At 40.0% G+C, this 23,970-nt stretch overlaps 1 protein-coding gene across 1 annotated transcript in view; it reads right to left on the bottom strand.

The window, feature by feature from the left end:
• CCDC83 (coiled-coil domain containing 83) overlaps nucleotides 1-22,988 on the bottom strand; it is a gene marked incomplete at both ends in the record, with an annotated part of 40,452 nt that extends 17,464 nt beyond the window's left edge. Inside the window, 6 exon segments of the mRNA XM_082627745.1 lie at nucleotides 7,990-8,107; nucleotides 8,111-8,166; nucleotides 11,358-11,375; nucleotides 11,378-11,519; nucleotides 17,714-17,798; nucleotides 22,894-22,988. Of these exon segments, the coding sequence (XP_082483871.1) occupies nucleotides 7,990-8,107; nucleotides 8,111-8,166; nucleotides 11,358-11,375; nucleotides 11,378-11,519; nucleotides 17,714-17,798; nucleotides 22,894-22,988 (514 nt within the window).
• Between the last annotated feature and the right edge of the window lie 982 nt (nucleotides 22,989-23,970).

The raw sequence follows: 23,970 nt of genomic DNA on the forward strand, positions 1-23,970 counted from the left end.
CTTTCTATGTACTTTTTCTTTTCTGAATTTTCAAGGTACATTCTTACTGAAGCATCTAGTACCTCCAATTAGAAGAAGTGCTCCAATAATTTACTAACACCTTAATGTGAATTCGTTTATGATGATATCTCTCTCATGAATAGTCATAGTTTTAAAGGATTGTCTCTCCAAAGGGAGAATTTCTAACACTTCAGTACCTATGCAGCCGTCTACCTTTCATATCACACAACTTCTGATTCTACCACATAAATATGAAGAGATTTGATTACACACTTGAGTGGCATCCTGTACATCTAACTCCTTCTAACTAATTTTCCAATATTCTTGGCATGCGTTTCCTGGGGCAGGAAAGACAGAATAAGCAGAGAGAGTAGGAGAGGGGCTGTGAAAGTCAGTAGACCTGTTCTGAGTTGGATTCAGAGCAAGAAGGGAGAACTGAGATGAAGAAGCGCTGGATTCTCTATCCTCTCCAGATTTTCTTACATCATAAATGTCAGAATTGAGAGAGCAAAGGATTGTAAAATTGGGGGCCTTGAAAGATGCTGAGAGATCATATAATCAACACTCCTGTTTAAGGGAAGCAAGATGTAGTGACATGAAGGCTGCTTTAGAGAGTGGAGAGAAATAAAGCTGAATAAATGAGTCCAGTTTGTTCATTCTTTTATTCAACAAATCATCATCAAGTTCTTTTGATGTGCATGACACTATTTAAGGTGCTGGGAATATTGCCAAATAAGAGACAAAACCCCTGCCCTTATGACATGTACATCCTAATGGGGAAGCGAATGAATAATATTTCAGGTGGTGAGATGTGTGATGAAGAAAAACTAAAATTTTCTGTTTTAGATAGGGTGATCAGAGAAAGCTTTTTTGAGGAGGTAACATCTGAGCAAAGACTGAATACAGTGAGGTAGTCAGCAGTGTGCAACAGGAGGGCAGTGTACCCTCCAAATCTAAGCATCACCAAAGTTAGTTGTGCTTTATGATAACATCTATGTTATGTGTCCCCATTAGATGTGTTTTATTTATAACATTTGAAGCATAATTACTTGGAAGTCAGAAAGTATTTTCCCATACAAATGATGTTGACAATTACTGTTGCTAGATTTCTGGACTGGTCCACAGAGACCCATTTAACTTATTCTATAATGAAACAATAGTATTGTACTGAGAGTGTTGTGGAACATAGCTGCCATTTAAGACACTGTTTCAAATGGAAGAATTTCTTCACAGACCAAGTCAACCAAAGCCAATTCTAAGAACTCTCGAGGATCTTAGGCTACAGGGAAGAAGATCTGTAGGTCTGATCTTTCCATAGTTTAGAGCCAATCTAAGGCTCTGGAAAGCAGGGCAGGGAGCTAGGCAGGAGTTATTCAGACCTCCTTGTATTTTGTACTGGCATAACTGCTTCCCCTATTCAAGGAAAACTCTGAGCAGAGTGTAAAAACTTCTCTTCCATATCTTTCTATTACCTCAGTCCCTGGAACACAACTGAAAAATATTTTGAAGAAAATGAACTTTGGCCAACTGCAAGTCTTTGGTGGGCAGTGATCTGAGCCTTCAGCGCCAGGATAGAAGAAGCAAACAATGGCAACTTTGGTGAGGGAAAGGGAGAGTCGAAGGAGGGAAGGGGCGAGCTCTCCCAGGCTGTGGAGTGGCCAGAAAGGGGGCTGGGAACCATCAGTTTCTACCTCTAACAGAGCTGGAACAAGAGTGGCTGAGGTTTATAAACAAGAGTTCATTGGGTTTTGGGTCTAGTCTAACTTGACATCTGGAGAATAAGAAAATGGACATCTTCATGATTCCAACCTACACATATATATGTATATATATATGGATATGTATATATATGTATATGTGTATGTATATGTAGGTATGTGTGTATCTATCTATATATATAAAACCTGTATTTTTCTTAATCTCATTCAAAGTAATTGCTTGAATGTTTTAATCATTCCAATCTCATTTCTGATGGATTTTTTTTTTCAGTTCAGGATCTAGTCCACTAGACTAATGCTAGATATTTATTTAAAATTTCTACCACACAAAATACAACAATCAATCTAAAAGTTGCAATGCATCAGGAGTTGAGCTATAATGGATTTTACATTCTTAGCATCTGAAAGAAAACATAAAAACTGGAGCTTGATAACATTATATATTAATTATTTGCTATAAATCATAAAAAATAGATTACCAAATATGCTCTGGGTAAAGTTGTAGCTCTCCCTCATGTTAATACTGAAAAAGCGATAATAACATCCAACTCTGTTCCAAATTCCATATACGACTGTATGGACTGTTTTTCTTCTTAAAAGCAGAGTAGCTAGCACAAGGGAGGATGTGAAAATATCCCTGTTATCCTTTGAAATTCAGATGATGCTTCAGGTAGCAACTATTAACCACGCATTTGTGAATACGGCCATAGAAACTGGGAGTATGTAAAAGTCTCCTTCCCAGAAAAGTTTGGAACACTGCAAATGGGAGCTTGGGAGATTATGACTATGTGCCTTTAGACTCCTGGCTGCTCAGATGCCCGGTCTAATATGGTCACTTCTCAGAAGCTGACCACACTTCTCAGAGGCTGAAGCTTGCTTTGCATTGTTTTCTTTTCCTTGTTGTGTGTGGCTCTGCTTTGGCTCTGCTCCACGGCTTTTTAGGAGTCTGTTCACTCTTCACACACTTCCCGGTGTCACACAGCTTCACTGTGCCAGTGGCTTCCTTTGAGCCCCCTCTGGAGAAAACCAAGCAAGGGCAGGTGGCAACACTGGCCACGTAGCATTTCTTCAGGCCGAGTGCATGTTAGAGAGCCCTCCCTACCTCGCTGCATCACAGAGCTGGGAGGACTATTTGAAGCACAACGGTTTGGGTCTGACACACACCTGTGTTCAAATCCCATTTCCACTGCTTACTAAATCTGTGAGTTTAGTTAAAGCAATTAACTTCTCCAGGCCTCTGTTTCCTCATCTTTAAACTGGGCACAGTGGTATCCAACTCAAAGGAACTTGTAAGAGTCGGATGAGATAAGGTATGGAAAAGCAGGTGCTGGGACTGTGAGTTCTCTAGAGATCTCTGAGGTACTCTCATTTTACAGGTGAGGAAACTAGCATTCAAAGAGGTGGACTTGAACCCAAGTCTTTTAACTCACTGTTAGTGTACAAAGAAAATTTTCAGGATCCCTGTCCCATGCACCTGGTCAAGGACAAAATTAAAAACTCTCTGTGACTCTAATATCTGATGATTTGTAATAACCCCATACTTTCTCTGTTCCTGGGCCTAATCTAAGGTTCCCTTTCCTTTTATTGAGAGAGAAAGAGCCTTGTCCTGGTTATATCAGTGACTGTGTTTTCTACACCCAATATCCCGACATCTCCTTCTAGCTGAAGTTCAGGGAAGCAGCTCCAGGTTCTTCCTCCCCATGCCCCCAGGGCTCAGGGTGGCTACTGAATAAGATAGGTTGGACAGCTGACCAAAGAATGGTTTGTGCTGGGGCCAACTGATGACCCATGAGGAGGCATGGACGAAGGTCTTTTGTCACCTTTGACTAGGTAGGTGATCACACTGGCTCTTTTCAGAACCTGGGTTGGAGAATACTGCAAGAATTGGTCTGTGGGAAGCAAGAAGAGAATGGGGACCGGCACAAAGAGCAAAGCAGAGGTGGCACAAGAGGGACAGTCACAGACCATGAGTGACAAATGTAGGGAGGAGCATCCCTAGAGCCACCACTGATCTGATGGCCTTCTGTTTCCATCTCCAGTCCTCCCATTCTTCAGTACAAGTGTTACATCCAACAAACATGATCATGGGACATCAAGAAACCTTATTTTTCTCTCTTGCCTTTAAAATTCATACTGTGAGGCTAGTAGATCTCAGTAAGATACATGGCAATCCTATGACTTTTCTGGTTCCTTTGTGATAACAAAATATCTTCCAATCAGAAATTAATATGTCTAGTCTTTATAATAATCGAAATGTTAAGCTTCATTTAAAGTTATGGCTGTTCCCTTCCTAGCTTAAACCTACTACCATTTCCTCTGACTTGAACTTCTATGCCTTCTCCCTCGGGGCTGAAGGGGAGCCTGGAAAGGGACAGGAAAGCACTCACTTGACTGATACTATCTCAAGCTGATGTCCCATTTTCTGGGTCTAGTTAGCATTTAAGATTGATTCTCCTCTCTTGGGGGTGGTTTTTGTACGTTCTCCAGAGGACTGCCTCCCCCATTGCTAGTTATATTTCACCTGCATGCCCTTGATACAGGGGAAATACTGCCCTTGGAGGTTGGCTAATGACTCTTCCTTTGACCTTTGGGCCTCAGTTTCCTCCTTCCTCCCACATAGACAGGCTTCTGTTTCTCTTTGGGGGCACCATGGCCCCTCTCATCAGCCCTCAGGCAAGATTTAACAGGACTGCGTACCAGCTCTCTTTCACAACTGGTCCACAGGAAACACTCCTTCTCGCTTTGCCACAACAAACTCTGGAAGTGCAGGCTGCTACAGGCTGAAAGTCTGTGACCCCCCACCCACGCCCACCCCAGATTCTTAGGTTGAATCCTAATCCCCAATGTACTGGTATTTGGATGGTCATTAGGTCAGGAGGATGGAACCCTCATGCATGGAATTAGTGCCCTTATGATAGAGACCCTAGAGAGTTGCCTCGCCCTTTCACTACGTGAGGTTACAGCAAAAAGAAGGCATCGATGAACCAGGAAGCAAGCTCTCACTGGGCACCTAATCTGTCAGTGACTTGATCTTGACTTCCCAGCCTCCAGAACTGTGAGAAATAAATTTCTGTCATTTGTAAGACACCTAGTCTATGGTACTTTGTTATAGAGGCCTGAATGGACTAAGACACAGGCCCAGCCCAGGGCAGCAGCTGCCTACCTCTTCTTTGCTCTGATGTTAGAACAGTTTCCTAGTCAGCCACTTATCCCATAGATTTTTTTCAGGGATGAGTCATAAACTAGATCTCAATGTCCACCCCCCCACCCCAAACTGCAGGGAACACATGTTGAACAATCTGAAGAATTTCCTTTAAAGACCTTCCGACTTGATTTGAGATGAAGGAGGAATTACCCTTCACCTGCCCCTTTGGGGGACTGTGTACACCTTACAGCACACCAAGAGCTTTTTCCAAAAACTGTCTCCTTATTTCCAACAGTCTTTTCATGGCTTCCTCAACTTCTTTTATAGACTGGAATTCAGTGGTTGAAGGTGTGAAACCAGTTTTCTGCCTCATCATATTGGCAGTCTGCCTGGCGATATCTCACTTTACTTTGAAATGTGGTATCCATTATATAGACAACCAGGTTTAAACTGAGACTAAAAAAGTTTCATTTTAATATCATGTTTCACTTACAATAAAGCCCCTTTCTACTAAAGTACTTGTTCCTTGCAATTAAAGCAGTCTAGCTAACACAAACTCCATGATCATGGGTGTGGGAGGAGAATTCTAGAAAAGTCATGGAAGAAGGAGAGAGGTGAGAGGAAAAGAAGAGATGGTGGTAGTAAGACTTCAGATAAATTAATTTAGGAGTTCTACTCATATTCATTGTGCCCAGTTAGTGGCCCCCAAGGTGCTTTAATCATCCCCAGCCAGAATTGCTGCTGCATGGTTAGGAGAAGTGCCTAAAACTAATGGCAAATAAGATAAGCCCATAACAGCCATTATCCCATGACACTTAAAACTGGCTATATGCCAAGGCTCAACCAGCAGCATATAAATGTTATTACCCCCACCGCAAAGTTGGATACAATAGCATGAAATTTTCAGCTCAAAGAAATCATCCAAATTTCTAATCAGGATAATGGGTTAAGTTTATATGAGAAGATCACTCTTCCTACTTAAAAACCATAAAATAAAGGAATGCTGGAAAAATTATTTTAAAAATTTTAAACATACTAGAACAGTAACAAGTTTTAAAGTGTGGTATTGTTGCACAAATACATAGATCCATGGAACAGAATAGAAAAGACAGAAAGAGATCCAAACACACATGGGAAATGAAAGTATGATAAAGTTAGCATTTTGGATCATAGGGTAAAAATGGCTTATTTAACAGGTGATGTTGGGACAACTGGAAAGCCATCTGGCAAAAAATAAGGTTGGTTTCCTATCTCACACAAAAAAGTCAGAGATTAAATATAAAAATGAAGCCATAAAAAATTCTAGAAGAAAATATTAGAGAATGTATTTGTAATACCAGAAATCATAAAATCAAAGTGATAAATCGGGCACTATAAAACTATAAAATCTCCTCATACAAACACTGCATAAACAAAAGACTAATGACAAATGGGAAAAATATTTGCATCTTATATCACAGCTAAAGAGCTAACTTCCTTGAAATGGAAAGAGCTCCACAGCATGATAGAAAAATGGGCAAAGATGTGAACAGAAAGGAAATTCATATGGTTCTTGAACTTATAAAAAGATATTCACTGTTGCTTATAGTAAGAGAAATGGAAATTAAAGCTACAGTGAGATACCATTTTCTACCTATAAGACTGGCAAAGAACAAAGAGGTCGATCACATCCCCTGTTGTTGAAGAAGTGGGAAAACAGACATCCTTACCACCACCAGCTGGAGTACACTTGATACAACCTCTGTAGGGCCATGCCTATCAGTGTAAAAATGAATAGGCTGTTTGGGCCAGCCATTTCCCTTTAGAGATACACATAAATGGAATTACATACATGCAAGGGTATTCATCGTAGTAAAATGAGATTGTGTAAGGATAGTCACTGCAGTATTATTTGTAATAGTAAAAGATGGGAAACAACCTAAATGCTTATGAGTAGGGGACTTTAAAAAATTATGGTACAACAAAACAAAGTAGCCATTGGGAGGATGAGGAAGTATTAATATGTACTCATCTATAAGGATGTCCATATTGTTACCTGAAAGAGCAAGTGAAAAATTGCATCTGTGGCATGCTGCTTGTGACATATATGTACATACTGAAACATGCATGGACTCTTTCTGAAAGGTTACATAAAGAACTGGTAATAGTGTTTTTGTCTAGAGAAGGGATCTCAGTGGCTGGGGGATTGACAGGGGTAGGAGGGTGTCACTCTTAACTTTCTTCTTTTGGGGAGGAGAACCTTTTGAAAAATTGTAACTGATTTGGGGTCAAATTTACACTACCACTGTGGTACAGAGGCCCTGAGCTGAGAAACTTACATAAGAATTGGTCTAGAAGCAGACTGACTGGACAGAGCCTCAGAGGGGATAGTGGGAATGACCCCAAATGAACGCTCCTTCCACAAAACAGGGTACCATTACCAGCTGGGCTCAGAACTGCCATCCACCCACAGTGTTCTTTCAGGCCAGATTTCTCCTGTTTGTTCTACCCTAGGACTTTCTTGTCTCTGAGTGTCTGGTGTTCTTTTAAGCCACTATGCCTCAGTGACAGACAGCTGGCTGGCTTCATGGTTCCTAGCTCTGATCCAGGTAAGATTCATTATGCCCGAGGCCGCCCTGCTCCATACCCTCTTCACTTCCTGTCTCATGTTTGTTCTCCAGCTTTTTTCCCCCCGACTGCAACTTAGCATTTACTTGGCCATTTTTCTATAACGATTCTTATTGTCCAGCCTGGGTGGGTTGCCTCAGCTTGCCTCAGGTGAATTCCTTCTCTAATATAACCCCTTCCCAGGACCCTCCCACCTTGGTGGAATTGGCCCAGACCCAGGTGTGAGCGCAGGTAGACACCCACCCACTGAATGAAGCTTCTTTCTCAAAGTCAGTTGCAGGGTTTCTACACACACAGAGGCACACACTCCCATCCCTTTACTTCCCCTTCTCAGTTCCATAGGTGGTCCTGGGATAGTTTCTTTACTTCCTCCCTTCACCTAATCCTTAGACGCATAGTGCTTGTGCTGACAGCTGAGAGTAACGGATGATTCAGGGGGTACCCGTTTCTTTCTTCCACCAAATGTCTGCCTCTGAAAGATTTTTTTATTGAATCTGAACCAGCTTTCTTGAAACTGACCTGACATTTTCTCAGCAGTCTCTTTAACTCTGTTGATGTCATTCTGTAAGGAGGTAATGAGTTTAGCATGTTGTTCACTCCCTACATTCTTGTACTCCTCCCAATATTCTTTCTCAGACTATTTCTTGAGTTTCTCAAGAAATAGTTTCTCAGCGTCATTTATTTGGATGCACATATCTGTTGAAAGAAAATCGAGACTTTCCGTCATTTCTATTGTCCTTGCAACCATTATATGTTGCAATCTGTTTTTGTGAAGTTAAGGTCTGATATGAAAATATCAAGTCATAAATACTATTTTATATCTATAATTTAGGGAAATCTAAACTATTCAAACTATTGTTTATCTATCCCTCATGATTCAAAATCTAAGTAAAATTAAACTTCTAATTATAAAGTAGTTGTGTGGTTTGGGGCTGTGATTGAGAGCTGTAACATGAAATCAGCCTATATGCCTAGGGACCCACAAGCTTAAATTATGCTTGTGAGAGCTTGATAAGTGTCCTGTTTTGTACAATATATTATGTCGCGTATACTTTTTATTAGTAAATTGTCATTTTTCTGGTCATTATGTGTCTGGGCAAAGTGATTTCAACTTAACATCCTGCCACAGTACTTGGCGACCAATTTTGTAGGTAAGTTGTTTGATTCCATCATTTAAAGTTCAATTGTTTGAGCTTCCCTTGTGTGAAATGATAGCATATGATAGTCATAATAACCTGCCTTTCCCTAATCCCACACAGTGAGACTTCAGAGTGAAAGATAAGTTCCCCAGTTATGTGTGTACAAATATGGAGCCCTCTCAATCATATAAACTTTCAGCTTGCCCTAGTGTACTTCCTACACATGACATTCTACTCAGTCTTTAGGCTGAGTATCATGCTGCTGAATATTCTGGAAAAGGCAGCATTACAAAAAGCCAGGTCCAATGAACTGAATGGCAGTTTGGCTTGCTACCATGCACCATCTTGTTTGAGAGCCCCTGAGGGCAAGACCACATCTTATTCATCTCTGTCAACCTGGCACTTAGCACAGAGTCTGGCAATTAGTTGGTGCTCAATCGATGTTTATGCCTGAAGCATTCCATTCAGGCCAGAGAGGTGTTCTTCAGTCCAAAGGTCCAGAAGGACTCCAGACGTGTCTTTTTCCAAGACATGATAATATATTTTTAATACATATATTTTAATATATACTTAATATATTAAGAATATAGGATAATATATTTTAAACTCCCTTAACAAATGGTACTTGTTATTATCATTAAACAATTAAGAACACTGCACCCCAGTGATCAGCTGTCCTCTGATGTGGGCAGACTGTTGCTGTCTCAGCCCTGCACCATGTTCAGTCTTTGTGGGTAGGGTTGATTGATGTCACTGAAGCTTTTGAAAGAGAGGGGGGTGTAGTGGCTGTTGCTCTACTTTCCCAGAGCCCCTCTCTCCCTTCCCTTCTAGTAACACATGTCTCCTATCCCTTGTCATATAAGTAGACCGATTACAGTCGCCCCTTCTCCTGGCTTTAGGGATTGGTCCAGGGCTGAGCAGGTGCCCCAAGCTGGGCAAATGCTCGGAGTCCTCCCCTAGAAATATTTTGACTGGTGGAAAACATGTCTCTTTTGTCTCCACTTTGAGGTTATAAGGATGTAAGTTCAGAGGTGTCTCTGGTCAGAATTCCAGCCTCACGGGGAGAACATTCTCAGAAAAAGGAGCCAACTTTCAGGGGGAAGGCAGAGAGAGAAGATGCATAAGAGGAGCAGCGGGTGGAGGGGGAGGAGGTGGGAAAAAAGAGGGAGGGTGATGCAGGGGGAGAGGGGGGGGCAAGAGGGAAATTAACAAAAAAACTGCTGAGATCTGACAGCATGTGAGGCTCTGGGTCCACGTCAGTAGCACCCTGCCTTTTCTGTTTGGTTACATGAAAAAATTAACATCTTCTTTATGCTTGGACTAGTTTGGATTGGATTTTTATCCTTGCAACTGAAAGAATCCTAACTAAACATTGGAAGAAGGGAGTTTTGTCAGCACCTCTCAAACTTTACTGTGCACAGGACTCCCCTAGGCTCCCATCCAAATGCAGGTTCTGATTCAGCAGGTCCGGATGGGGGCCTGAGGTTCTGTACTATCACAAGCTGCCAGGTGAAGCTCCAGCTGCTGCTCCACGGACCAAATTGAGTTGAAAGTGACTGACTACCTGGTACTAAATGTCACTGCCTCAGGGATCCTTTGTAGACACATCTGTTCTTTCTTTCCCTCTCTTCCTCAGCATCTGTGGGCTTCTTTCTTCCTTGGACCACTGCACATGCCCAGCCCTCCTGTTCTTAGTCACCCAGCACGTCCCCAGTCCTGTAGGACACACATACCCCAGCACTCAGCCCAAACCACAGACAGGCACACCTTAACTAACCGGGCCCATTCCCACTGAAGGCGGTTTAGTGAGCACATCTAAGTATCTGCTTTGGTCTCACACCCATCTCAAGGGTGTGACTTCTTAAAGCATTCCTTCCAAACATAAGCAGAACTCTCCTAGATAGGAGCCGGACCAGAAAATACATCTACCACCTCATGACATCACTGTTGCCCACACAGGGACTTGGCAGGAGGATGCTTATGGGAAAGTTTTAGAGACCCCCTAAAAATGAAATGTGCTGATTGACCTTTGGTGTTGGTAACTATTTCTTTCAAAATAACAAATATCTACAAATGGAATGCCTGCTCTGTGCCAAGCGCTTGGGTAAGGAGGCTCTCTAAAATGCTTGGGGAAACTCAAGAAAATCTAGTTCCTTTTTTCGCCTCTCAGATTCTAATACTGCTTCCTGAGAGCACTCAAGTCTCTCCCTTGTTTTCCAGCTTCCTAGCTGAGATGGTATTTATAGAGGTTCTGGCAAAAGTTTTAGAAATCTGAGCAGCATGTTTATGATGAAGAGCTAGGATTTTTTTTTTTTTTTTTTTTGCGGTACGCGGACCTCTCACTGCTGTGCCCTCTCTCGTTGCGGAGCACAGGCTCCAGACGCACAGGCCCAGCGGCCATGGCTCACAGGCCCAGACGCTCCGCGGCATGTGGAATCCTCCCGGTCCGTCCGGGGCACGAACCCGTGTCCCCTGCATCGGCAGGCGGACTCTCAACCACTGCGCCACCAGGGAAGCCCTGTCTTTGTTTTTGATCACTGACCTTACTCCTCCTCGCTTGGTTTCAGTATCTCTGCCCACTTTATTTCCCTCTCTCGTCCACTTACTTATATGTGTTTGTGGTTGTGGTGATGATGTCATTTGAAATGTGTTCACAGCCTTTTGAACATATTAGGAGACAAAAGCATTAATACATTCAAGAAATAACTTGATACAGCTTTATGATAATTTTCTAAGTTTCTAAATCACCTTTCAAGTTTTGTTCTGGTCTCTTACAAACTTCCATTTTTCCTTCATTGCTTTTTCAACTTCCTCTCTTGTTACAACTGCTAATCCCTCTGACTTCTCCTCACTCAGTTCCTTTAGTAGGTTCCTTATGTGCCAAATCTGTTCATCCTTTAAGCGTTTATTCTGTCATGAATATCAACAGTTGTTAATTACATCTGCTGAAGTATTTCCATTGATTTCCCTCAAATAGAGTTACACATTGAGGTTTGCAAAATGAGAGATATTTAATGAAATAAGTTATTCAATAATATCTCTAAAGAACATAAGGAATATGGAAGACTCAAAATTAAACCCATCAATACAGTAATCACTGAAGAGAAAGTTACATATTAAAACCTGCGTTATTAATCTGCCAGTCTATCACCCTATCATAGGATCGGTGAACATTAAAATTAGATTTCAGAGGTCAGTTTCTTCAACTCCCACAAACACCTTTCTTTTCTAGGAAACATCGTTCATTTAGTCAATATTTATGGGGCATCTACCATATGCCAGGTAGTCTTCTAGACACTAGGAATATATCAGTGAACAAAATAGACAAAAGTATTGCTCTTGTGGAATTTACATTATTCTTTGTTTTTCTCACAAATGACCCTAATTCTCTTGTTCTGGGGTGATGGTTACTATTTCAATACTCCACACCTGAAGTATGGACTGTGTTCCTTTTGTGAATATCCCACCTATGTTTCCAAGTTTCTTACTTAATCAACTTAGAGTTTATTCTTGCTCTTGCTAGCTTATTATATATATGTAGAGATATTTTACGGTGTGTGAACTTAATACCTTTTCCTTGTAATTTTCTTAGCCTCCCTTTAAGTTTTAATCCTCACTCCCCTGGTGTCTCTCCTTCAATTTCTTAAACCTAATGAAATGCATATACTTAAAATATTCTAATACTTATTTTAAAAATTATTTTTCCTGTAATTTAACATTCTCTTTACTATAGCTTTCTTCAACATTTTATTTCTGATATTCACGTCTTTTATCCTCTTAACCTACATGGATACTCTACTGTAAGAGTATTTTCTTTCCCAAAATTGATTCTCTGGGCCAGTGCTTCTCAAACTTCAATGTGTATACACAACACTTGGGGACCTTGTTAAAATGCAGATTCTTGTTCAGTAAGTTTGGTATGAAGCCTGCAATCCTGCACTTCTGATAAGCTCCAGCTGATGCCAACCCTGCTGGCCCACAACCCATAGTTTGGGTAGCAAACTTCTTTCAGGTAATCCAAATATCTGTGATTTATTGATAGTGCTATGGCCTACTAAAACTCAATTCTTTAACACTGAATCCAACAAACTTTAAAGTTGAGGGCTGAAAAATTTGATTTCTAGTTTAGTAAACTCCCTGGACAGGATTATGTAACCTTAGTGCTCTTTAAGTTATTCCACAGGCTGCGTGACATTATTGCCATTTCAGTGCATTAGAATTTTAATTTAAAACTTTGATAAGCTGAAAGAAAGCAACAGACAATTAACTTTATGATGATGCTCAGTATTGAGAAATATAGGCAAAAAAAAAAAAAGACTGGGACTGGACAGGCTTTGAGTGATTTAAAAAAATGGAAATAAAGATGAAAAAGATATGATATTCAAAATTCGGTGGTTTAACTTCTCTGATCTTTTATTTGTAATATTCTAAAGTATCATAATTCTGTCTCTGAAGAATTTTTAGTACCGAAGGGTTCATAATATGATATATCTGAAAACTGAATCTCTTTCCTTCTGTGTAAAATATTGGGTGTGATGTAAGCAGGAATGTTGGAGTAAGACTTCTGAAAATCCTCTGCTTCATAAAAGCAATGAGAAAAAGTTGGCAAAAATTGTCAAAATCAACTTTTCAGAACTCTTGAAATTAAAGGCTTTGCAGTAACTTCCAGGGAGTGTTTATTCAAGAAAAATGAATCTTGGTAAGGACAGTGAGCTTTGTGGCATTTTAACTTGCTCTAAGAACCAAAATCCCCATGGTTATCGTAAAAACCAGCAACTTAGCAGCCTGGGGTTGAGGGTCAGGAAGAGAAGTGAGGGGAACAGAACTCTTCCAAAGCCCAGTTCTCAAATAACAGTCATTATTTGACCTATCTGGTAATTCCCTGCAAAATCCCACTGGGAAACCTTGTCTTTATTTGACCTGAGTCAGAGCTTACCCAATGTGTGACCAGCCTTTTCCCAGATTGATGTTGGTCAAAAACAATCAGAGGCAGATGTTTGTCAAAAACAATCAACAATTGTTGAACATTACAGCTCCCTGAGGCGGTAATAAAAGTTGAGGTAAACAACAAGCTGACAAAAAAACTTTAAAAGAAAGCTGCAGATGAGATGTCCATAGAGAGCTTTGAAAGCTCTGACATAGTCCTGGGAATCTAAAAGGCCACATGCATGTATAGAGCATATATATAAATTTAATAACATCTATATTAAACTTCCCAAATCCTGTATGAATTTCAAATAGAAAGGAAATGTGTTTGACAATGTTTGTTATAAAATTTGCTATGTCTGAAAAATTATTTTGAGCTACATACCAAAATAAAATTTATTTAAATATATCCACCAATATGCTAAAAAATGACATTTATCTCACGAAGTGAAGTACATTTATTATTTGAGGTAAGAATAATTATCACATTATAAAATAGAAGAAAAGAAATTTAGTAATTAAGCTACAAAGAAAGGATTAATTTTGTTTTGTTATAAGGCCATCTCATGGCCTTTTTTTAAACTTTTTAAGACTCACAAGAACAAGAATAGAAGTTGCCAAAATAGGACACACAGTGGCCATCTACTATTCACCCAGCTTTCCCCAATGATAACATCTTATCTAATGATAGTACAGTATCAAAACCAGCAAACTGACATTGGTACAATGTTGTTAACTGAACTAGAGACTTTATTTGGATTTCACCAGTTTTTAAATTTTTTTTTTTAGTGTATAGTTGTGATATTGTAATCTATAAAAATATATTTATTTGGTCATTCAGATGACTAAAACATATTTCTTAGCTATATTTGGTTTTCACCCATAGTTCCTGGTCCACAGTGCCCAAAACCCTTGGAATTTCTGCCATCACAATTGGGTTTATGTTAATGAAAGTGACTTTTGAATCCCACAGGTGGGGAGAGAGGGAAGGGGCCTGGTTGCCAGGAGAACCAACCAAGTTATTAGAGGGTTGGAACTTTCATTCCCTCCCCCTGATTTCCAGGGAAGGTAGAGGGACTTAAGGTTGAATGAGCCACTATTGGCCAATGATTTAGTCAATCATGATTATGTAATGAAGCCTCCATTAAAACCAGAAAAAGGAGCGTCTTTTGGTCCGTTTTGAGAGAGCTTCCATGTGACACTGTGCTAGGCCCCAAGCTTCATAAGGACAGAACCTCCTTTGTTTAGGACTTTGCTCTATGTATCTCTTCATCTGGCTGTTGATTTTGATTCATATCCTTTAATATCCTTTTTATGATAAGTCAGTAATCTAGTGAGTGAATGGGTTTTCCTGAGTTCTGGGAGCCATTCTAGCAAATTAATTGAAACTGAGGAAGGGGTTGTGCGAGCCTCTGATTTATAGCCAGTCGGTCAGAAGCACAAATAACAACCTGGACTTGCAGCTGGCGTCTGAAGTGGAGGGTGGTCTTGTGGGACTGAGCCCTTTACCTGTGGAATCTGATTCTATCTCCTGGTAGGTAGTGTCAGAGTTGAGCTGAACTCTCAGACACCCTGTTTGTGTCTGAGATTCTCTTGCTGGTGAGAGGAAGCCTCCACACATACAAGTTGGAATTGGGTCGGGAACCCTTTCAATAGGATTATGAATTCTGTCACATATACATATGAGAAGTATCACCATGAAGATGGCATTTGAAGCCATGATGTTAAATAAGATGATCCAGAGAGAGTTTAGAGTGAAAGAGAAGGATTGAGATCAGAACCTTGATAAATACCCTAATTAAAGGGTGGTTCTAGGGAAAAAAAAAAAGAAAACCAAGAAGAAATGATCAGAGAAGTAGAAGGAAATTTAAGAGTGATATCCTGGAACCCAAAGGAAAAAGAGTTTCAAGATGACAGGAGTGACTGCTGAAGGAGTAAGGGGTAAAGAAAGGACTACAAAGAGTCCATTGAACCTGGCTAACTGGTCATTAACAACTTTTGCTAGAGTGGTTGTAGGGGAATAGCAGGAGTGAAAGTATGTGTCGGGAAGTAAGGATGGATGTGGACACACTGAACTATGAAATATCTAATGATGTAGTGGAGCAATGAATGCAAACAGAGAAAGAAAGATAATAAACATCTAAACAGAACTAAACACATAGGAAGAGATGATGGGTAGGAAGGAAGAGGGGCATTTCCGATTTCGACATAACTGAAGAGAAAAATATATCTTGCTCATGAGTCATGTTTAACTTAGCAATTTAAATATCTGTGACCTCAGATATTTTTTGACCTCAGATATTTTTTGACCTCAGAAATTTTTTTCCTCCCACTGGTGTTTGTGTGAATCAACTCAACATATATTTGTTGAACATCTACTCATGCTGGGCCTTTCTGGAGAAACAAAGATAAGATTTGATTGCTGCTGCCTAAAGGGCTTTCAACTGAATAATGGAGAAATATTTTTACACAACATCCTAGCTCAGATGGGGGGAATGAACAGGGGCTAGCCAAGAGAAGAGCATTTCGGGAAGAGGAAACAGCCTTTTTGTTGTAAAGGTACCATAGCAAGAAAAAGATTGGGTTTTCTAATATTTAAAAGAAGCAGGGGTAAGCAAAGGGTGGGGCAGCTGGAGAAAAGACTGGAGAGGTGAGCAGAGGTCAGCTTTTGCAGGGCCTTGAAGGACTATGGATTTTACTTTCTGTGCAGTAGGAAGCCACTGCAGGGTTTTAAGCACCAAAGTTTACCGTATTCCAAGGGTAATTCTGGTTGCACTGTGGAAAATGTACTGGTTAGAGGAAGGATGGGTAAGAGATGATGGTGGCTTAAACTGTGGCAATAGCAGCATAAATGGAAAGAAATAAATACATATGGTTGAGCTAGAGTCTGCATTACCATGCTCCTCACTGCTGGGTCCACTAATGACTCCAAGAGCAGACTTAGACCTATCTCATTCTTGAGCTAATCCTCATGGAAACAAGAACTTTGTTTCTGGCTCCAATTGATGGGTTATGGGAAAGTGATTCCTTAGTCCTGATCTGTTGTCCTTTCCGCAACCAAATGGAAATCCCAAAACTGGCCTGGGAGTTCCCATGTTGACCACTAGGGGATGTGCATAGGTCCCTTGATGGTGGCTCACTCTCATGTGCTCTGGAATCACATCATGTGGAACCTGCCTCCAAGTGCCTAAGCCAGACTTCCCCTTTCCACTCTCATCCACAGACTTTCAGTTTCTTAGGTCCTATTTCAAGTGACTGATTCTTCAGAATCATGACAGTGTCAGGGTCACAGTTATATCACCACCAGGGCTTTTCTTGCCCAATACATATTTGCTGAACAAATGAACAAATTCACCCTATAAGGAAGACAGGAATCCTCATTTTACAAGGGGGAAATTGAGGCTTACACCAGTTTGGCCAAAATGACATCAGCAGTAAGTTGTACAGTCAGGATGCAAATTTAGGTCTCTGACCCAAATTCTGTTAAAATTTGTAGATATAGTCTTTTTAGACAAAAGCCAAATAAAACAAGTGTGGAAATTTCAGGGTACATATAAAATAAATGTTTTAATAGCAGACACCCTCAGTATTTCCTCACTCATGAGACCCCTTAAGGGCTAAGTTGTATGCGTTATCATTTACTGCTTCCCAACTTTATTTCTGTTGGTCCTGATAGTCATATACAGCACCCCTTTGAGAGTCGTTTTATTCTAATTTCATAAAAATAAATCACTTAAACAATAAATTAGTCATTTTAACAACCAAGATTGTACTTTTCAGATAATATTTACATATGCACACACTCTGAAAATCTAAAGGAAAACAGATACAGAAATTTAAAATAGAGAACCAATGTTTTATAGTGCGGTTAAATAAGAAATTAAAAGATAAATGTGGTTGCAGAGCTTTAAAATTTTCAACATAAGATTCAGTGTCCGCATGATCTAAATAACACAATTCAAGATGACTTCCTTTGACGTTATAATTAATATAATAAGAACAGCAGTATCCTCTTGTCTCCCATGTACAAAAATATATTTAAATATAGTAGAAATTTATCAACTCCAAGGGCTAAAGAAGATAATTTCCTAGAGTTCATTTCATCATAACTCACAATTTTTTAAAGCATTTGTGTAAATGTTTAATGACTAGATAGTGGCTTTAAATTTTATACTTACTCTTTCATGATATTTTTGGTTCTTTTCTCTAATTTTCTTTATTTGAGCCATGAATCGTTCTACTGCATTTTCCTTTATTTGACAGCTGATAACAAAGACAAGATGTATTTTACGATTATTTGCCTTAGGAAAAACTAATGAGATAAAATTTAAAAATTAATCTAAATTAATTAGAATTGAAATAAAGTATCAAACATATTATAAAGACCCATTTAGGGATAAGAATCTTAAGTGATTTTGTGTTTCTGAGTACATTTTACTCACTAAAATATGTATTAGAGAGATAACTTCAAGTTTTAAAAAAATCAATCCCCATTTGTATTTTATAGTTATAATTTTTATACTTTCTCATTATAAATAATTCAGCTTAAAGGGAAAGGGCATCCAGAAAACATGTTTTCTAGAATTCCAAAAACATTCATACAAAAATGACAAAACAAAGAACTTACAGGGGCAAGCACAGCTTCTTGAAACAGTAAGGTAAACCAGGCTGACCTACTGGTTCAAGTTCATTAGTATACCATCTCTTCTATAAATAGTAAAAGCTTCTTTCTTTCTTTCTTTCATTTTTCAAAGCTTCTTTCTTGACACAAATACATTTCTTTAACACCCAACAAGCCTTCTCTACTTCCCATTTTTAAGGGGAAAAATAAAATGTTATAAATGAAAATTATCTGAAAAGAGCCTATGCAGATGCATGCTAATTACTTACATAATTTCTGTAATTATAAATACAGTGATCCCAATTTTCTGCATGGGTTGGGGGAAGCAGATAAATGAATCACAAGTGTGTGGTCTCCATTGGTTGAAACTGAATCTTTGAACAGGCTGGTTCACAGAGTGATTCCCTGGCTTCAGCCAAGAGCCTGCCTTGGTGATGGATGCCTAAGTGTGCAAAGACCAGGCTGGAGACTACATCCAGTATCAGGCCCAGCTATTGCAGGGGACACACTTATACTAAAAAGTCATTTGTTGTTTATCCAAAATTAAAATTAAATTGGGCATCCTGTATTTTTATTTGCTAGGTCTGGCAACCCTACCCTCAGCCTGCCACCCTTTCCCCTATGAGAAGTTAGAAGCAAGCAATGGCTTTGTCTTGTGTTCCCCCTGCAGGAAGCAGTTCAGAAAGGTCTGAGTGGCATCAGCAAGTCTGGAGGTGGGGTGGATTCTGAGAGGCCCTAAAGGCTTTGGCTGCTTCATCAGGCCCCCTCTGGAGCATATGGTAGTTGCAGGTGTAACTTCACCTAGCCTCCCCTTGGAATTCATTTCAGCTTCCTCAGGCCTCAGAGACGGGTTGACCAGGACGCAGATGAAGCTGAACCTCAGAGCTCCACACCATTAGCTACTGTGGGGATTCAAGCCTCACTGCTCTCCATATAATTTTTCCTTTTCACATCTCCCTTATCTATTCAGTGCCCTAGTAACCCACACGTCACACTAAATGCTGACGCAAATGGGATGATAAACCAGTGAGGTAATATACAATAAAGTGCTTTGAAAAGGGTATCACACTGTTCTAAAGAACAGTGATATGAAATTAATAGTAATGCAATGTGTCACCTTGCCCCTTCCCTCCTTATTAAATTGTTAGTTGATGGAAGAAATGTTCACATATTGAGGTACGGGGAAGTCATCCTGGCTTATACATGCTTTGGCTTGAACTTTATGCTAACTAGAACAGCCTGTGGCCTGTCAAACATGCATTGTACATCTGCTTTAACCATGACAGAAAAGAATGCATTTAAAAATCAAAATGAAGTAACCGTGGTTCAGGCATTCAAAACGGAGTTGGGTGGTCGTTGTGGATGTGGTTTCACATACATTCCTGACAACCTGAATTTTCTGAACTGTATCAAACTCAAAGACACCACCAGATGTTTTCAAAACGATATCTGCCAGCAGCTGCCAGCTGCAACCTTATGGTCTCAAGGTCTCCCCTTATAACTATGTGATGATTTTGGACCCCAACCTATCCTTGCTTAACAAGCACCCTTACTTCTTGCAAGCTCCAATCCTAATTCTTGACAAACAACGTGTAACTGTGGTTTTTTGCCTATATAAGCCTCCCCGTTTCATAGTCAGTGGAACACAATTCAAGTGCTTCTTGAATCTGTGTCTCCTGGGCTATAGTCCTCAGTTTGGCTTGAATAAAACTCTTTTCTATTTTTATTACAGGTTGTTTATTGAGTATTTGCGTCAACATAGTAATGTGTCAGCTTCCTTCTTCCATGCAATTTCATTGAAAATTCTGAGCAAGAAAACAAATTTGGATTCCAAAAAAGAATCTGTAATTTTATCTACTTTTTAAACCCACAACTATATCCACACCTATTTCTATATCTATGTCCATACTCATTGTAGAAAACTGGGTTTGGGGGAATAAGTATAAAGGAAAAAATTAAAACCACCATTACCTAGAGATGATCACTTTATAGATTTAGCATTATGTAATAAGATATTTTGAGAGAGGGAGAGAAAGACCACATTCACATCAATTTTAATACAGTATATTGTTATAATTGTTCTACTGTATTATTACTTATTATTGTTAATCTCTTACTGTGCCTAATTAATAAATTAAACTTTATCTTAAGTATATATGTATAGGAAAAAACATAGTATATAAAGGGTTCAGTACTATCTGTGATTTCAGGCACCCACTGGGAGTCTAGGACCGTAATCCCTGAGGATAAGGGGTTGGGGGAGACTAAGAGATGATCTATAGGTTTGACATTGGCAGTCTCAGCTTTTCACAAACAACCATATAGGTTCATGACTTTATTTTCTTGAGATAGATTTTTTTTTTAAATTAACTGTTTGGAATTGACTACCTACTGTGTGCCCTCAGCTCTTTGTCAGGAGCTGAGATTGTATAAGAGAAATATAAGATGCTGCCAGGGGACCCTTGAATAATCCTTCCTCAGATGGTGGAGGGAGGTGTCCTGGCTATTTGTCATGTGACAAAAGTCCTGTCACCACCTCAGAACACATGGAATGAGTAAAGCGTCACCAGAAGAGCACAGTAAGGCCTAGGCTGTTCCAGTCCATGAGATTATTTATTTAGTTTTAACGAAGGAAAGAGAACAAAAGCATGGGAATGTTCAACTTGTGTCTCTCGCTAGATCATGAGAATTTTTAAACGTGTGCCTCTTTGTAAACCTCTGTTAAAGAAGAGAAAGACTGGGGCCTCCCTGGTGGCGCAGTGGTTGAGAGTCCGCCTGCCGATGCAGGGGATACGGGTTCGTGCCCCGGTCTGGGAGGATCCCATATGCCGCGGAGCGGCTGGGCCCGTGAGCCATGGCTGCTGAGCCTGTGCGTCCGGAGCCTGTGCTCCGCAACGGGAGAGGCCACAACAGTGAGAGGCCCGCGTACAGCAAAAAAAAAAAAAAAAAAAAAAGAAGAGAAAGACTGCCCTCTGGTTGACCCAGAAGAGAGAGAAGGAGCTGTAATTGGATGTCATCACTGTGAGCCGTGAAAGCAGATTAGAGACCAGATTGTAATCACAGAGCTGGACTTTTTGTCCACCTCTGCTAAGACAAGATGAGCGAAGTTTTCAATTATGCTGAGAAATGAGTACAGGTACAATCTGGTCATCACTTAATTGTTATCTAGAAAATAAAGGGAACTTCGTTAGAAGTCCCTTCCCATGGATGTTCCCCTCTCAGTGTTCTGACCCTTTCACTCACTATCTTCTAAAAAGAACCTATGAATAGATTTGGAGTCTTGCAGGGAGATGGATTTTCCCTGAACGTTGTTAAAAACAATTCTCTTAAACAAAGGCCTAGTCACCAGCAGTGTGGACTCCTGACTTTCAACCTTGTTGCCCTCCAATAAATGGCTTCCCATTTCCAAAGCCCAAGTGTTCCACAGGGGTCTGCGTCTCTGACCCTTGCCTAAACCCCCAGAGTCTGCTCTGCCCTCTCTCCCTCACTCTGCCATTTCTCCCTTCCCCAGCCTCTTTTCCATAAGCCTTCTGTCCATCACTCTATGTCTGCTTAACACCTGTTCCTCTTTCAGAGGTTAGCTCAACATCGCTTCCTCAAGCAAGCTTTTCCTGATCTATTTCAAGTCCTTCAGTTACACTGTTACCCAGCACCCTACACTTTTCTTTCATAGAATCTTATTTAGAGCTGTGTAATTTTTAAAAAAGACTGGACTAGGTATTTAATGTCCATCTCCCATGCTTCGTTAGGGCAGGGACCATGTGGTCCTGTTCACTGTGTCCTCCAGTGCCCAGCACTTGCCTTGTATTTGGTAAACATTCAAATACTTGTTCAATATGCATGAAGTACATTCTTATTTGAAAAAAGACTGACACTTATTCACTCACTCCCTAAGCGTTACACATTAAAACACCTACCCTGGGCCCAAAGTTGAGGTTCAAAAGCTCTCAAGGGGCTTCCTCTCTGTTAGTTGGATAAAACATAAATACAGGATATGTATCACCCCTACTTTTGTCTCCATCTCCTGGGACAGAGACATTAAGAAATATTCTTATTAAAAATAATTCTCTCGGGGCTTCCCTGGTGGCGCAGTGGTTGAGAGTCCGCCTGCCGATGCAGGGGACACGGGTTTGTGCCCCGGTCCGGGAAGATCCCACATGCCGCAGAGCGGCTGGGCCCGTGAGCCATGGCCGCTGAGCCTGCGCGTCTGGAGCCTGTGCTCCGCAACGGGAGAGGCCACAGCAGTGAGAGGCCCGCCTACCGCAAAAAAAAAAAAAAAAAAAAAAATTCTCTCTAAATCACTTGGGTTTGATCTACAGGTATTTGGGGATAATGCAAATTGGAATGTCTAGAAATAAAAAAATAAAGAAATGTCCTCTTTTACTCTTCTACAAATGTACACTAACTATCCTATGCTGTATTTGAAGAGGTAAGCCTGCAAGCCGCTGTATATATGTGGAGGAGTGACCAATAATACAATGAAGGGAGGGAGGGAGCCAAAACCCATTTATGAATGCTGTTTCATAGCTACTGCTTGGCTTGTGTTATAGTCAACGTGCAAAAACTTTAAAAAATATGCACATAGCACAAGAGTGCAATTATACCTCCAATCCACCTCCAGTCCAGCTTATCTGATACCTTTTGAGCACTTCATTTTCCATTGGAGTCATATGAGTCTTAGCAGCAATGATTGCCACTTATGTATGGGAACTTTGGGATTTCATAATCTAAGCTTACTGATAGTCGAGAAGTGCTTCACCGATAGGCAATTTGACTTCTTTTGGCAGTCCATCTTGAATATCCTTTTTATTTGTTTTCGACGTGTTTTCCATTGTGTTGCTTAACTAGAAAGAAGAATACCTGTTTAAAAAAGAGACATAGGAAGAATAAATAAATTCTTTGTCCCTCTACTTGTGTTTATGAGATAAAGCACTGCTGGGACTTAATTTAAAACTGGCTCTTCCATCCAGATTGCTTCCACGTCCCAAGAGCTAACATCCACCACAATGCTGGGACCTCATGAATCAACTGGATTCTTGAGTCTGGTGAGTTCCATGCTTAGCCCAGGTGCAGCATTCCCCCACCCAAAACTGTCTGAGACTCACTCTCTTATATTATCCATCAACAACTGTTGCCCCTGTCAAGCTTCTTTAAGAGCAAGGGCTAAACTTTTTCAATATTTAATGGCTCCACAATGTTTGGTAGAGCGCACCACATGTAACAGCAGCTCGATATATGTCTTCTAGTTTTTAAAAAGTAAGACAAAACAAAAGCACAGCTTTCTATGACTAGGCTCCAAAAGAATTAGAACTGGGATCCAAAAGAATTAGGTTTGGCCAGGATTGTTATAAAGAACAAATAAAAGGACACATTAAAGTGTTTTTTAAATGGTTAAGAGGTTTACAAATGCAAAATAAGAAGAAGAATGATAATAATAATGTTATCATTAACAGTAACTGTTCATCAGCTACTAATTGCTTTTGTAACTAATAATAAAAACTATCAAAACTAATATTTTTTTAAACGAGAAAATCAGGCCCAAGGTTCTTAGATTTTTATGGTAAGCAGAAATAACTTTGTGGATTTGGTATGGATACTAATGCACATCTTTTAAGATCAGTCTTCCTTGACAGATTTTTATCTTTTGATTTTTATTAATCTCAAGAAAATAAGTGCCTAACCTTCAATCAGTGTGTTAGTAGTTGGGTGTGGTAGAAAGAACATAACCTTTGTAATTATTTGTTAAAATGGCTGGAAACTCCACGAGAGTGGGGATGATGTAATTCTTGTGCATTACTGTATTTCCCCACCTAG

Source organism: Mesoplodon mirus, assembly GCF_964341445.2.
Source record: "Mesoplodon mirus genome assembly, chromosome: 7".
In the NCBI taxonomy this organism is placed as follows: domain Eukaryota; kingdom Metazoa; phylum Chordata; class Mammalia; order Artiodactyla; family Ziphiidae; genus Mesoplodon; species Mesoplodon mirus.